Source organism: Zeugodacus cucurbitae, chromosome 2 (genome assembly GCF_028554725.1).
Source record: "Zeugodacus cucurbitae isolate PBARC_wt_2022May chromosome 2, idZeuCucr1.2, whole genome shotgun sequence".
Classification (NCBI taxonomy): Eukaryota; Metazoa; Arthropoda; class Insecta; order Diptera; family Tephritidae; genus Zeugodacus; species Zeugodacus cucurbitae.
This window is the reverse complement of record NC_071667.1, coordinates 61,431-78,475: the sequence shown is the minus strand read 5'-3', so window position 1 is coordinate 78,475 and position 17,045 is coordinate 61,431. Positions and strand designations below refer to the sequence as shown.

General features: G+C 32.7%; 1 protein-coding gene across 9 annotated transcripts; it reads right to left on the bottom strand.

The window, feature by feature from the left end:
* Positions 1-186: 186 nt before the first annotated feature.
* Positions 187-16,804, bottom strand: LOC105208444 (uncharacterized). Of its 9 annotated transcripts, XM_054225704.1 has the most exons (14): positions 16,522-16,804; positions 15,462-15,747; positions 6,879-7,100; positions 6,046-6,572; positions 5,387-5,503; positions 5,146-5,326; positions 4,839-5,090; positions 4,581-4,697; positions 4,372-4,503; positions 4,045-4,304; positions 3,837-3,981; positions 3,576-3,725; positions 3,143-3,320; positions 187-3,091 (listed from the first exon to the last, which is right to left on the bottom strand). In XM_054225704.1, the coding sequence occupies exons 4-14, from the start codon at positions 6,420-6,422 to the stop codon at positions 204-206; spliced, it is 4,797 nt and encodes a 1,598-aa protein (XP_054081679.1). In that variant the 5' UTR covers positions 6,423-6,572; positions 6,879-7,100; positions 15,462-15,747; positions 16,522-16,804; the 3' UTR covers positions 187-203. The 9 variants fall into 9 exon arrangements, with proteins under 9 accessions (XP_054081679.1, XP_054081676.1, XP_054081680.1 ...); XM_054225701.1 differs by lacking the exon at positions 6,879-7,100 and having other exon boundaries at positions 6,046-6,438; positions 15,231-15,747; XM_054225705.1 differs by lacking the exon at positions 6,879-7,100 and having other exon boundaries at positions 6,046-6,438; positions 15,390-15,747.
* Between the last annotated feature and the right edge of the window lie 241 nt (positions 16,805-17,045).

The window sequence follows — 17,045 nt, the reverse complement described above, 5'->3', positions numbered from 1 at the left end:
TGTATTTACCAATATGTATATTACCATAAACTGCATTTTTACTGTATATTTTTGACATACATACATGTATTATAGTATTTGGTTGCATGGATTTTCGAAGTTTCATATATTCATATACATATATGTATATAAGTAATTTCTAAAAAAACTAGTACAGTAGTTGCACAAGATATATACCACCTCCGGGTTACGAATGCACATATTCATGGTGAGAATACCCGTAAACTTCGCAGTAAAGTTGCCAACACATTAGCCAAACATTCAGCTTGTAACGCAAGTTGTCCAGCACCCAATGGGCCGATTTGCACTCCTACTAATTCTCTGAAACTAGATCCAACGTCATGAACTTTAAGAACAATGTTTCGAGTTTGTAGGGGTGACGAGGTATGGAGTGTCATATCTTGTGTTAGTTCAGTAATACGTCGAATCGCTGTGAGACAAGAAGTGAGGTGTTCTGGCAACGTCGATAATGTCATGTCCGACATTGCTACTACCAAAAATTTAGACGCAGTCACTAGCATCAATGTTTGTTCTGTCAGTTCATTCCGGGCTCGCTGAAATTTATCTTCGTCAATATTGGCACCACCACCTGCGAGTTGCGCTGCTGAACATTGTGCGGCTACCTGATCAAGTTTCACCAACAGTCCTGACATTGCTATATCGGTTTTATTCAACAGTGCTTCGCTGTCAATAACATGGCCATTCTTTATAATATATTTCTCTCCAAATTTTTGTGATATAACAGAATTTAGTGGAATGGACACCGAACCAGAACTTTCAATTTTTCTTGATATTTGAGGCGAACTGAGTAAAGATAAAGGAGGAGATTTATCGAATGTTGACTTCTGAAGATAAGTCAAGGGACAATAATTTTTTATTGGAAGATTATCTTTCGATGCAATAGTAATCGGGTGAATTTCATGTTGCATGTTGCAGGAATAATTAGAGTTTAGGTTAGGGTAAGATACCGGGAGAACGCATTGAGGAATCAATGGCGGAACAGGTGAAAGGCTTTCACTGTTTAAATCTTTTACATTTACTGATATATTTCGCTGAGTGGAACGGTTGGCTATTGGCGGCAAAGGAGGTTTTTGTGGAGCTTCACTCACCGATGGAGTGGAAGAGTTTTTATCCAAACGGTTGAACATTTTAACCCTTGGTGGTAATAATGGTGGCCGCTCCTCGTGGGATATTTGTTCTTGTTCTTTAATTTTTTCATCGTGATTTTGTATTTCAGCAACTGTGCCTTGGGCTCTTTTTGGGGAATAACGTTGAATCAACTCTGCACTTTTTGGCGGCCGCTCTGGAGGAGTTGGTTTGTCTATGGATTGAAAACGTGGTGGCACCTCAAGATCAATTTTAATTGATTCTGAAACATTTTCAGTATTATCTTTTACACATTTTGGACAACAAGAAAACTTTCCCTTGCGTTCGACTGTTGAGTACACGATCACATGTTCTTCTTCACACTTATTTAGCTTGTTTAATTGATTTCGGTTGGAGAGCAAGTTTTCAGAAATTAAAGGTTTAGATTCATTAAAGTGTTCTCGTGTTTCTGAAATGGAATTGCTATATAGATTTTCAGTTGGTGCTTTTGCCTTATTTTTATTGTCTTCTTGGTCGGGTGGTGGAGGAATAATAAATGACATTATTTCCTCTGGTGTTAATTCTTTTGCTGGAGTCGCTCTTTGTGCCGGCGGCGCCACAATAATGTTTGCTAGGAATGCATCTAGATCACTTTCGTCATTGGTCGTTAAAATATTCTTTGACCCATCACCGAAACCCTGCGGGGCAGCATTCAGTAAGGATATTGCATCTAATTCATCTGGAGTACGTGGAGGTGGTATAGAACGCAAATCAATTAAATCAGTATCAGTTGCGATAAATGTGTCACCATGAACTTCAAAACCATAAATTTCAGACAGTTTTTTTGCTGCAACATCTGTATCCTGACTTCCGTCATGAACATTACTTATTTCTTTAAGTTGTTTTAAGTATTCTTTTAAATTATAGTCTTTGTTATCTGATCCAAAATTATTGCCATCGGGACTGTGCAGTCCAAAGCTGCTTCGATAAGCCAAATTCTGTTTATGGCTATTTCTTCTGTCATTAGAACATAGAATTACTGGTCGGCGAGCTATAGGGGAGCTTGTTGGAGAATTAACTGATTCCGAATCGCTTTCACTTTGAGAAAAGTCTGCACTCGTTTGCAGATCACTCAGTATTTGCCCGATATTATTAAATTTCCGATCTGGCTGCGGACTACAAGTACTAATATTAGAAATGGTAATCGATAGGTCTGACTGTTTTCTCCCGATCGAATTCAGACTTTGTGTTATGCCATTTAAATCTTGGTTTATCGATTCTGCCAGTAAAACTAATGAATCACTATGCTTAAGAGCTCCCAGTTGAGGAGTATCCTCGGTTGATGATACTTTACTACTATTCATACTATCGCAGTCACTATCGAAATCCAGGGAATTGCCTATTTTATTGATATTTGGTTCCCTATTTATAGGTTCATTTTGCCACAAATGTATACTACTATTAAATTTGATATCATCCGACTCAGGAACCATCTCACCCTGCTCATTTAAATATTGTTCGGAGTTTTCTACCAGTTTTTGCATTTCGTGAACACGGCGTAGTACTTCTACATTTTTAGCCTCTATAAAAGCATTTGTTTCCAAATTGATCAATCGGTCACAATTATTGCTACCACCACCGCTACCGTCGCTTATACTGGAATCTTTTGCTTCCTCCAATAATTCCGTGGCCATAACACTATGAATATCTAGGTCTGTAATACCGTTACTAATAAATGGTATTATCTTAGGATTTTGGTTACTATCTGCCTTATTTAAAGAATTTAAATCAGAACAATTGTTTTGATTTTGGCTTCCAAACAAGATTGTTGCGTCTTTTTTTAGATGATAGGGGGGCAACAATAGGAATGTTATACTGTGAGTTCGATTATGAAAAGGCAGTAAATAACTCCAAACGGCTGGTATGACGGTGTGTTGAGTTAAATACGATGGTGCATTGTCTTCAGGGTGTTGATCTCGTTCTCGTTCAACAGTGAGAAGTTTTCCTAATATCGAAATATATTTTATAAAAAAAAGGGTAATTAAAATAATCGTACCTGTTAATAAACGATGATAACCGGCCAAAACTAATGAAAATTCACATGCGTCACGATCCTCCATCAAAAATTTAACTGCCTTGCCTCCTTGCATATAAATTGTGACACTGCAAGACACGTCATCTTCACGATTGACAGTAACATGACTAAAATCCTCAATAGCTGATATAGGTTGAGGCTGTGTAAAATACAATATTAAATGAAAGAATTAAGTCGCAGTCATCATGTAGATACATACATGTAAATAAGCACACATGTGTATGTACAATTTATTTTTTAAAAGAATTCAATGCCAATGCACATATTTATTACTAAATAATATTTTCAAACAGATAAAAAGACATCCTGCAAAAATTTCCTTAAATTAGGAATTTAATTTTTTAAGGTATATTGTAGTAAATCTAATCTACATAATTACTATTGAAATACCTACCACCGAATTTCGCACACTTGGTATTTGACTCAAGCCATAGCGCGGGCTAATAAGTAAAACACGTTCAACACCTTCTCTTTGGTTTGTACTGAAACATTTAGCGCCATAGCTGGGTAAATTTGAGATAATATCTAAGTAGTGTAATTTTGCCTAAAAATATATATATTATATATGCATGTGTTGTACAGTATATGAAATATTAATAATCGTTTATTTGTAGTTTTACGATAATAATACGATGCTTGAACAAGTATATTTTACCTGTAACTGTGTTAAAACTTTAGTGGATGAGCCAGTCATTTCTGCATTTAATTTTAGAAAGTGTGATATCAAACGTCTAAGTTCCTTCCGTTTCATTCCCTCAAATAAAGATATGGGCACAAATCTTTCTAAACCAAATTCTCGCCTAAAAGTAAGTACAATATTTAAATTCTTGCGCATTAAATATATGTTCTAATTTGTAACTTACTCAACAGCTTTAACTGTCAATTTTGTTGGTGCAATGTTATTAGCTAATGCATGCTGATGCATATGTAATGCTGCTAGTCTTAATGCTACCTCTGGCTGAAGTTCGGGTGCAAAGCGTTCTTGTGTAACATCATTACAGCATTGCATATATAAATAATCTAATGCATTCAAATCTTTCTGAGCCAAATCGGCAGCGGATTTCGGTACAAAAGTCACTCGAAATAGACATCGCAGCTTATGAGCACCAGGCCGCGCAGCTATCTTCAATATTGATTGATTTATTTAACCAATATTAAAAGAGATCAAATTTAACAATAAAAAAATTTACTTGCGCCAAAGATTCCTCAGGATCTAGTAATGTGAGCTTATTCCGTTTTAAACTTTTTACATGTTCCAATACGAGACTAAAGATTTCTCCTGTGGAAAGGCACAACTTATCCAGAAGGGAACGCACTACATCCTTTTTATAAAAGATTTCGATGAATTTATTAGTCTATGAAGTTATAAGAAACAAGTATATATAATTGAAAAACATACCTGCACACTGGTGGAGCAATCGTATTTGAACGACTTTGTTTGTCCATTTTCCAGGAATACTTTTAGCACATTTGCCATTGGCGGTACACATATGTCACCCAATGAAAATGCAGATGCCTGTTTAATAATAAAAAGTCATAAAAGTTTAATAATGCAAATAACATAAATCGAAATAAAAGAAAAGAAAAGATGTGAATAAAAATTGATGCTGGAAAAAATTTATCTCCAAATTATACATTAGTATTTTTGCTTTCTCACCGGAAATAAGGGTGATCCATTAACGCAAACACTTTCAGCAAAGCGTACTCGACTTGGTCGCGTCCGTAATTTCGCTCGTTTTCCCGCTGAGAGGAGTGTAGATTTACGACCAGGTGCTAAGTTATGTGTCGGTTGGCACACCAATATTGCTACTTCGCTCTCACAAGCTCGTACCAATTGAATAACGTGATCACGAGGAGCTTCTTTCACATCTTCTCCGTTTACTGAGAGAATCTGATCCCCGGGTTGAAGCTTAATTTGACATGTTTATATTATAATTATTGACAATAATCCTCAAATTAGTTACCTTATTCATACTTGGTCCACCATCTGTAACAAAACGCACTATGACTGGCCTTTCACTACCAGCAACAAAACCAAAGCCTAGAGTAGGGCTGCGCTGAAGAGTCACCATTCTTGGTTCGGGTGGATTGCCATCACATTCTATATTTTCAGGTGCCTCATATGTTGATGTTTTATTTATGTGACTTCATAAAATGTGAAAAAATAGTGTTAATAAATGGGCCCTTTTAATTTTGTCTACTTACTTTATGTAATATGACCTTCCTTTTGAATCAATGGCCCTTTCCCAACCATAAGGCAATTTTTCATATTTGCTCCAGTCTTCGCTAGATGGTAACCAACTGGATATCTTTGCAACGTGGCTGGGAAGAAAAACGTATTTTTTTAGTTTTTCCTACTATGTGAACAATTGTAAATGCTTTGTAAATGTTTCGAGGCTAATGAAGCGAACAACTGGATATCATGATCATATCTACAATACATTTGCCTCCGAATGAAATCATCCGTGTGCATCCATTCACAAAATTGTTTAATGCAGATTAGCAAAGCTAATAATAATTTGCATCTACTACTAACGGCACTGAATAGCCTTTGTGATTAATTGCAAATTAATTAACAAGCTTAGGCTAACTTCACCATTCACTTCCTGCAGGTAAATATTGTTCCTTAATTTTATTTTGAAAATAACTTGGTTGTTAATAAAATGAATTTATTAATGCATTTTAAAATATCAACATTACCGATGTTGTAAGTCTTCGTGAATTGTTTTTCATAATATACCCGCTATGAGCTAATTCATCACTTGTAAATACTTACATATGTTTCTTTATTTAATATTATACTACCTACATATATATAATATTAATTCACTTTCAGAAAGTGTAAGTCACATCCTATTACTTACTTGCAATAATATAGCCGGCCCTCTTTACCCATATGAACAGTCCAGTCATCCTTCAGATTTTCCTGTAATGCTTGTAATTGTTGACCAATTTCTTCCCAACTTTCGGCATTTCTCAAAATGGAATAGTCTTCTGCCATAGTACCAATCGAACCTGGCAATTTTGGGGTAAAGTTAAAACGAGCGCTACAACAGACTCCGATTTCACTCTGATTACCGGGTAATAAAGATTTAGTGTCCACTGTTGGCACGGCTCCATTATTTTTTGATGTTATTGATGCCGTTGTTTGCAAAATTTTCAAATTATTAGTGCCTGTGACTACCAATTGGGGAGATGGTATTCTATCACTGTTTGAACGCCCCGAAGGCAGTAACATCATCGAAAAGCATTCGTGGCTGTCGGTATGTAATAATTTAACATGTAAAATTCATAATATGTACATACGTATGTTTGCTAGTGGTACAGATTCCAATAATTGCCAAGGTTCTTAACGAGTTATATAAGATATGAAGTATAATCGGCTAAGATTCTAGAAAATATATCTAAATTAAATACTGATTTTCGATTTATAAAAAAAATAATAGGAACAACATAAAGGAAGCAAATACAACTTGAATAAAATTGGTGCACCCCACACCTATTAATACGCCCTTCAACGCCTCCAAAAAGTTTACTTTTTACACGTATAAAAATAAATCTTATCCAATAACACTAAAATAAGCTACCAATTCCAATAATTTTTGTAAGAGTATTTTATTGCAAATTTAACTCATAGAAAGGTTTATTGGGTGTGTGCTTTAGTTAAAGAAATGTGAATTCAAACCTATGTACTAACCTATGTATATGTATAACTTAAAGTTTTCCAGTAATTACCAATGAAGTCAATAAACTTCAATATCGGCTGCGAATAAGTAGTTCGTTCAAGTCTAATATAGGTAAACTGCTTTGCTTGCATGAATATCCATATACTGTTCACATATATTCCTAAACCGGAACAGTTCAAGATTGTTTTCCACCAAAGCCAACTAGTTAATGTAAACTGGCGTTCTTCGTATCACTGAATAAAAGGCGAGTCAATAAAGATCGGTGTCATTTTCGTTACAAAAAACCTTATTCATACTAACAATATCCAACCATGATTGTGACAAGTTGTATTGTACATGTCTGCAAATGTACACATACATATACTAACATATATGCAAGTACATATGACTGTTTATGGTTTTATCGGTTACTGCTTTTCAATACGACAAACAGTGGCTGCTATTACTATCACTTCCTTCCAAAACAATAAACATAATATATATGTATATATAAATATATGCACATATTTACAGTGACAATATATCAAAGTAGCTAAGTCGACTTCAGCTAAGGTGAGCATTTATATATTCCATATACATTTATATTTGATAGAACTTTTATGTTCCGAATTTAAGGCATTCTTTAACATAGAATACATCTTGGAATCTCGAAAATGTTGGTCTGTATAACTCAAATTGCCACAATTAACATAAGTTAACTGAAACCATTTCAACATATTGCCAGTTATAGATTTATTAGCTATTTTTAAATGCTCGTATGTTCTCTTGTATGTATAAGTACAAACATACTTAAAGCAATCTTGTTAGTGCAAACTGAAGATATAATAGAATGACAGCTTAAATTGACTATAAAAATGTACATATATACAAAAATACTGCAGCAGTTGGCCTTAATTCTTTACAAAACTATTATTCATTGAGTACAATATACATACATATGCATGTATGTACAATACAGCGACAATAAGAATTGATAACAAAGCTCTATAAAGAATTTATTTATTATTATTGACTCTTTCTTAATAATTAGTGCGAATAAACAATTACAGAAGCAATTCATATTACATCTTTTAAATCAATATGGAGTACCAGATATTTTATTTTATTTTATTTTCCACACTTTGTATCCAATGTTAGCAATCAATCAATGAAATGATACCTTTCAGCTAAACTAAACTTTATCTAACATAATAAAATCAAGTTCATTAATGCATTAGGAATATACATTATACATACATACATTAGTGCAGTTTGCCGACTTTATTTACATACAATAATGTTTCTCTTACATCGCATATATGTACATATATTAAAAAAAAATATTAAAACATTTATTACATACATATGTACATATAAGTAATATACCAAGTTAGTCGGCTTGTCTGTAAAGTGGATATTTTGGATGTTAAACGAGGTATCTTAAATAAATTCGTTACAACTACGAACTACGAATTATAACGAATAATGATTTCATATAAATATGTACATATATATTGTGATGTTTCTAACTGCGCTTGAACTTATGAACAATTGTTTAATTGTAAAATAAATAAAGTTAAAGTATAAGAGTTTTGTTTTTAATTATGTTATTTCGTTCCTTTATTAAGTACAATAATATTGTATTAATATTAGTTTTAAAAATTGCCTTTTGTAAGACCAGATGTGTTTGAAAATCACAAGTTAAAATAAAAGTTTTTTATATTATGAGTACAATTTGTTATACTATGAATATCTAAAAAATGAAAGCGTAAAATATGCATACATATTTTTTTGGAACGAGTAACGTTAATTTTGGAGTGTCATGCGCATACTGAAGCAACGTGTTTAGACTTGGTAATCGTTTTTCGTATGTGGATTACTGACTATCTCCGAATAAGGTATTCATAGGATATATAATATTATATATACACATATTCATATATATATATATATGCTATAATTTCTATTTTATATATACATACGTACTCATGGTACGATTATGATATTTTATACTCCATTCACGATTATCACGGTAAGTACTTGGGTAATTCCTTTTAAGTTAATTGGGCAGAGATGTAAAGATTTATTTATACGTTATATGTACTATATGTACATACAATATTGTTTGAAATCTAATCAGCTGTTTTAAAAAAAGCAACTACACTTTTATATTTCACAAACACAGTTACGGACTTGGTAATCGCAACTTAGTAAAATTAAAGGCATCTGAAATATTTTTTTAGGTGTCTGAATTTTTTTATTTTAAAACAAAAAAGGGAAAGCTAAGTATTGAAATATTTATGTAATTTAGATATTAGACAAAATTGTTAAACGATTTTAATCTAATGTTTAGTATTAGAATAATTTGTATTATACACAATGGTCTCACTTAAATTCATTCATATATTTTGCTTTATAGTCGAAGTGCTGTAAAAAACTATATACGAAATTAATAATTTTTGTAACCGAATTAAATTATCCTAAGAGAAATATGCACTCTCATCGATTCGGCTATAACCAGCTAAACGGTTGAACGCTAATAACATACATACAAGAGAAATATTCTTGTTTATTAAGTCGACAATATATGTACATATAAGGTATAAAGCCCACCAGAAGGAAAATATCTAAAATTTAACATTTTAAGCGAAATTTACTTACTGAATGAACAATGAATAACCTTACATGGTTTAAGTTGCTTACGAACGACAGATTTTTATGAGAAAAACATTTTCACTATGATTGACGAAGGTTGCATTTAAAGATTAATTGAATGGTGTCAGAACCATAATAATGTAATGTCAATCCAACCAGTAGTATGGGCAACAAACTTTTCAATTAATTGTACCATACCATAATACCATTGCTATACCTGGAACTACAGCTATCAATTTTGGAGTTCTGGTTTCCGCTACAGCTATAAAAAGCTAATTGCTGATAGCACTGTAGCATTGTGTTTAAACAAATTAAAATGGCAAATACTCATTGTAAAATCAAATCAGCTACAAAAGTATCAACTACATATGTATATTCAAACTGTGAGGCAAAAATTAAAAATATAAATATTACATTCAGTGTGACTAGATTATTAATTTCCCTTACATACTATTAAATTAAATCATACACTTCTGGAATCCTTTTACCAAAACCTGTTCAAATAAGCAAATTTTATTATTCTAAACTACTAACAAGTAAGGAAGGGCTAAGTTCGGATGTAACCGAACATTTTATACTCTCGCAATTTATTTATTTAACTTTATTAATATTAAAGTAGTTAGTATAAAGTCCATTGAAATTTGGAAACCCTAATATTAGGTTAGAAGCATCGAGGTCGTCATGTTCGATATATGGGGCTTGAAAATCTATGGTCCGATTTTGGCGATTTTTAGAATGGGGCTGCCACACTATAAACGTAGTATTTGTGCAAAGTTCAGCATCGATATCTTCACTAGTGCTTACTTTATATATTGTAAAGTAAACGATTCAGATCGTCTTCAAAGTTCTGGTATATAGGAAGTAGGCGTGGTTGTAAAGAGATTTGTCCTATTTTCACAACATATCATTGGGATGTAAGGAAACTACTACAAACCAAGTTTCATTGAAATCGGTCAAGTAGTTCCTGAGATATCGTTTTTGACCCATAAGTGGGCGATGCCACGCCCATTTTACATTTTGTAAAAAAATCTGAGTGCAGCTTCCATATGCCATTTTTTATGTGAAATTTACTGTTTCTGGCGTTTTTCATTAGCGAGTTAACCCACTTTTAGTAGTTTTCAACATAACCTTTGTATGGGAGGTGGGCGTGGTTACAATCCGATTTCCTATATTTTTGGACTCTATAAGGAAGTACCTAAAATAAATAACTCTAGAAAGTTTCCTTGATATAGCTTTAGTAGTTTGCGAGATATGTACAAAAAACTTAGTAGGGGGCGGGGCCACGCCCACTTCCCCATCCACATTACATCCACATATGCTTCTTCATAGTGCGATTCTTCATACCAAATTTTACTTCCATAGCTTTATTTATAGCTTAGTTATGGCACTTTAAGTGTTTTCGGATTTCACCATTTTGTGGGCGTGGCAGTGGTTCGATTACGCCCATTTTCGAACTTAACCTTCTTATGGTGCCAAGAAATACGTCTTCCAAGTTTCATCAAGATATCTCAATTTTTACTCAAGTTACAGCTTGCACGGACGGACGGACAGACAGACATCCGGATTTGAACTTTTCTCGACACCCTGATCATTTTGATTTATATAACCCTATATCTAACTCGTTGAGTTTTAGGACTTACAACCAACCGTTATGTGGACAAAACTAGAATACTCTCGTAGCAGCTTTGTTGCGAGAGTATAAAAATGTATTTCTCGCTCTCAGCAATTGGTTCGTTGAATACAAAAATTGATCGAATATTTTACAGATGTAAAATAACTAGGCTATGTTTTACAGCCAGCACGTGTCGACCAAAAAGACTTTTAGAAACTAATACGTATACATACAGCCAAGAAAATACATATAAATAGCACAACTGATTTTTAAGCCGTGAATTACCGGAACATTAAAATCTTACAAGTTATGAAGCTCATGAAGTGCCATAACTAAGCCATTATTAAAGTTAAATTTTGTACAAACGATCGTATTGAGAAAGGACATATTTGGATGCATTTTTTTTTTTTTTTTTGGGAAAGTGGGCGTAACCCACTGGTAAACTACTAAAGCTATATCAACCAAACTCTCTAGGGTCGTTTCTTTTACACACCTCCTTATACAGTCTAAAAATGGAGGAAATCGCATTATAACCACCTCGCATACAAAGTTATTTTAAAAACTACTGAAAATCCTTTAATTCAGTAAGGGAAAACACCAAAAACCTTAAATTGCATGGTAAAGATTGAACAGATGGTGCTCAAATTTCTATACAAAATTTTAAATGGGTGTGGCTCCGCTCATTTATGGGTCAAAAAACATATCACAGATACTACTCGACTAATTTCAACAAAATTTGGTTCGTAACATTTCCTTGGCATCCCAATAACACGCAAATGGGACAAATTGGTTTACAACCACGCCTATTTTGCTTATACCACAATTTTGAAGCGCATCTGATTTGCTCACTTAGCAATCTACAAATTAAGCACCAGTGAAAATATCGGAACAAAACTTTGCACACATATTGCGTTTCTATTGTGACATTACCCATCTTAAAATCAACGAAATCGGAAATTTTGTAAAAATGGGACGGAAAATAGGGCACTTATATGCATAATGAGAAAAAACGAAACACCAGAAATATCTTTTTAATTATATTTTGTAAATCAATTTTTATTTCGTTGAAATTTTGTAAAAATGACACGGGAAAACATTGCATTTCGGAAAAAATGGCACTTATATGCATCATGAGAAAAAAAGGAAAATCTCCTTAAGCCGATCCTTTTAAGTTAGCAAGATAAATTATGATCGAAATTCATAAAGAATCGAATGAGGATGTATCTAGAAAGTTTGTAAAAAGATTCAATGAAATTCAAGGGAATAAGATATGGATGGTTCGATTTCGATTATTTCCTATTGGTTAATGTCTTCGTCATCAAGTTTTGCCTCGTTGAAGTCTCCATTCCAGTCTTCAATGTCTTCTACAGACATGGAACTGTTTGGGTCAAGTTCTTTTAATAGAGCTTGAGCTTGTTATCCTGGTTTTGCAATATCCATTGTGCCAGTGGCAAATCATCCTCGCTATCGAACTCGCCAGAGTCCAGGTTCAGTACTTTTGACCAAGCCTTTTTAATTACATTTTGCGGCAACTCATCCCATGTTTGTTTCAATAAAAATATGGCATCTCGGACTGAATGCCGTTTTAAAAGACAGTTTAAATCTCCTCCTTTAGCTAATAGCTGCACAAGTAACTTATTTCTATAAATCAGCTTAGTTAACTTTATGGGATTTTGGTCCATTGGCTGCAAAGCTGCGGTCACATTCGGGGGAAAAACATTAATGAGTACCACTAATATTCTTCTTCCTTGCCACTTCTATTCTTATTTAGTGTCACTTAAATTGCTGCTGATCAATAATTTGAGGTTTTCTATCAAATTCACTAACTTTCCTTGTAGGCATTTTTTCAATTTGCACATTTCAAATAAATTTTTTCAAGTTATATTTGTAATTCTACTTTTACCACGATTTTATTTGATTTTTAACTCTTTCTACATATGTCTTCTTCGTGTTATTCGTTAAACCGAGTACTTACAAATCCCCGATGTTCGTTATTTAAGGTACTTAATGTAACAAATTTTCTTGTCGTTATAAGCGGTTTTCGTTAAAACGAATATTCGTTATTTCGGAAAACTACTGTACACACTTTGTAAATGATTGGAATTAATGTAAATGAATATTTGTTATTCAGTTAATTTCAAAATGTAAGTATATTTAGATATATGTATATACTAATTTCAACATTTAAAAAAGCCCCTCTTTTTTGAACTTTATATTAATTAAAGACATAAGAACAAATGAACAATTTATAATGTACATACATGTATGTACGAATAATATTGAACGCTTTCAGTAAAGTAATAGGTGGCATATTTGAAATTATCTGAATAGAATATCCGTTAAACCATTTGGTTGGACATACATATATTAATAATTTCACATTCTTTGTGTATATTATAGCTTCACATTACACAATGATAATATATGTACATACATGTATAATATATAGATGGTTCTATTCAAAATCTGTCACCTTTCAGCTAATTATATTAAAATCTATCAGTTGCAAATAGGGGTATTTAAACAATTAATAGCAAACCTGAACCAAATTATTGTACATACATACATGCATAGTATATGTATGTACCTATGCAGTTTGTGTATGTATATTGCATATGCAACAATGAACACCTGTGCAACACGTTGCTTTAAAAAATAATTTTCCTAATAATTTTGTATTTGAATGCACACATACATACAAAAAAAAAGATTTAAAATATTAACAGGCAGTGCCTCACCCTTTAATTTAATTATTCTTACTTGATGATTTCTGTAGTATTTCTTTTGGTTTACAACGCGTTCATTGCCACATCTGTTTTACTTTAATTCGTAAATACAAAACATACATACATACATACATACATATGTATGGGCTGTGAAAAGTATATCTTGTATACGCATATGTAAATATAATTGTGGATTATACTTAGTCATATACATAGATGCATATACGTATATGTGTATATACATATATACAAATACAGGGCTGAGACGATTTACACCTACGCATAAAATGAGGCAATAAAGAAGAGTGTGTAAACAGCCAAAAGAAACGTTGAATATATACATATAAATATATACATACATATATGTTTGTATATGTTAAGTATAAAATAATAAGTAATTTTTTCAAATATTGAGATAAAAATAAATACTTTTAATACATGTATGTACAGTGTTCCCCGCTTAAGTAAAATATTAGATCGAAGCATTTGATAAAAAGCTTGGTAAGTACCTCGAGGCACATAAGCGGGATTCATTTAAGTGGCTTTCCCGATTAACTGACTCAAAAGTCTTGCATGTTAAGAAGGGGAACTTAAGCGGGGATTACTGTATATGTACATTCATAAAAGAATTCGCGTACTCATAACTAAATTGAATTAACATGAATTCACATTAATTGAAACTTTACGACATTAATTGAAAATCAATTTTCAGTTTCATTCTGATCCTTAAAGTCCTATTTCGCTTAAGCAATAGTGAGTATTGTGTATACATACATACGATTTCAATCATATTCAAGTTCATATGTACAAATTCATAATAATAATTGTAGGAGATTATGCTGTTCCATTAATTGTTGTCTACAGTATTTAAGAAGTATGTGTATAAATAACTTGGGCGTTTTCCGTAAAAAATAAATCTATAAGTAATATTGATATTACAACAGGTTACGTTCAAAAACACTCGAATTTTTATATTATCGTATACACAATTGCACTTAAGATATGTATGATCAAGTACATACATATGTACATATTTATGTTCACAGATCATTTATTAAGCAAATGCGATACCAGTAAACTAAATCCAAATACGATATTTATAAGACGACGCTGTCGTCCCACTATCTCATATCACATATGCATGTGTGTCTGTGTATGTATGTAAATATGAGAGAGGTTTAGTCGATGTTACACTTTTTTTATTTGAATTACGTTTAACGAAATTGCATAAACAAATGTTATGTGCGAACAATTAATAAAGATTTTCTCGTTTACTTCCACTAGTATACATCATTTAAAGACTACCCCTACCGACATAGATACATACTATATACAAACATATGTATATGCACATGTATCTACGTGTGTTTGTTGCGTTCATTTATACACACTTGTACCGTATGCGAAGACATGTGTTTAGTTTTATTTTTTGCAATATTAAACCGATTTTTTGGTCTACGATGAATTGAGGGAGGCAAAGCACTTCAAGTTTCCATATTTAGTAGACTGGTCTATGTATGTACTGTACGAACGATTTCAAAAACACATACGCATACGCAGACACACACACAACTGAAAATACTTTATGATTTCTTTTATTTTTTTTAATATTGTGTATTTACTTAATTTTCTCTATATTATCTGTTGTTTGCCGAGACTTATGTCCGCACGAATCCACTCTCGCGTGTAAACTGTTTACGGTTCCAAACGTTTTGAAGCATTTAGCGGTGTGTTTGGTTTTGTGGACATGCTCCAAAGAATGAATGGGTTCCTATGTATTACATATAATAAAATGTATATGTACGCATGAGCTTTTTATTCATTAACTTCTCCGGTTATACAAGAAAGCTCCGCAATCTAAGCTTTTAGGTGGATTGAATACTTTTAAGGTTGTGATCTCTTCTAACGCTGCAAACGATTTCATATCAAACTTTATTTATAAATAAATGTAGCATTAATCAAATGAGCGTTTTGTATTAATAAGGTTCTGTGTCTTAATTATGGTATTATCGGTGTTTCCAAACCTAGTAATGACAAGACAAGGAAGGGCTAGGTTCGGGTGTAACCGAACGTTTTATACTCTCTCAATTTATTTTTTTCAATTTGTTAAAATAACGCACCATTTGACACACATATTCGGCATAAAGTCCATTGAAAGTCTGAAAACCCTAATTCTCTCATTTTTGGCACGGAGACATATTATTAGAAGAAAAATATTCTGAGAAACTTATCTATATTTTCGGTAAAAAATTTATTAGAAGCACTGAGGTTCGCATTCGGACCATAAATCTTTAAGATATGGGGCCTTAAAGACTTATGGTCCGATTTCGATGATATTTACCATGATATTTACCATGAAATTTAAGGTTTCTTGTGTTTGACCTTACTCAATTAAGGCATTTTTAGTAGTTTTCAACATAACCTTTGTATGGGAGGTGGACTGTATAAGTAAGGGGCCAAAAGAAACGACTCCAGTGAGTTTGGTTGAAATGGCTTTGCGCTTTTTCGGTAATGCAAAAAATTCTGACAACTTTGGGCAGTTTGCGTCAGTTTGTGATGCTGTTGCATGACTCCTATTCGAAACTGCTCGTCGAAAAACTTGAATTTATGAACTTAAAGATGAGTGAAAATAAAAATCGTGTTTTAAACTCAATTTGTATAAAATAAGAATAAAAAAATTACCAAATTTTTAATTTAATCAGTAAAGTAGCTCCACTAAATGGAATTTCTTCTTTTCTGCAACTATTTCTTCGCTTCAGATTTGCGCATCAGCTATGCCATGTTTCCTTTTTCGAATTTCCATTTCTGATGCGGATGCTAGTTTTACTTTTTCGAACAGGTTGTATTAAGCAAGCCGCTGATGCTGTTGCATGGCACCTATTCGGAACTGCTCAACGAAAAACTTGAATTTATGAACTTAAAGATGAATGAAAATAAAAATCGTATTTTAAATTTGTCAAAAACTCAATTTGTATAAAATAAGAATAATAAATTTAATTTAATCACAAAGTAGCTTCACTAAATGGAATTTCTTCTTTTCTGCAAGATTTGCGCATCAGCTATGCCATGTTTCCTTTTTCGAATTTCCATTTCTGAGTGTTTAGGACACTAAGCGTTATGATGGTGCTGTGAACTTTACGAAATCTGAGTTGATGTTATACTAGGCTCAAGTAGTGTCAAGTGTCACGACTAGAAAAACGAAACAT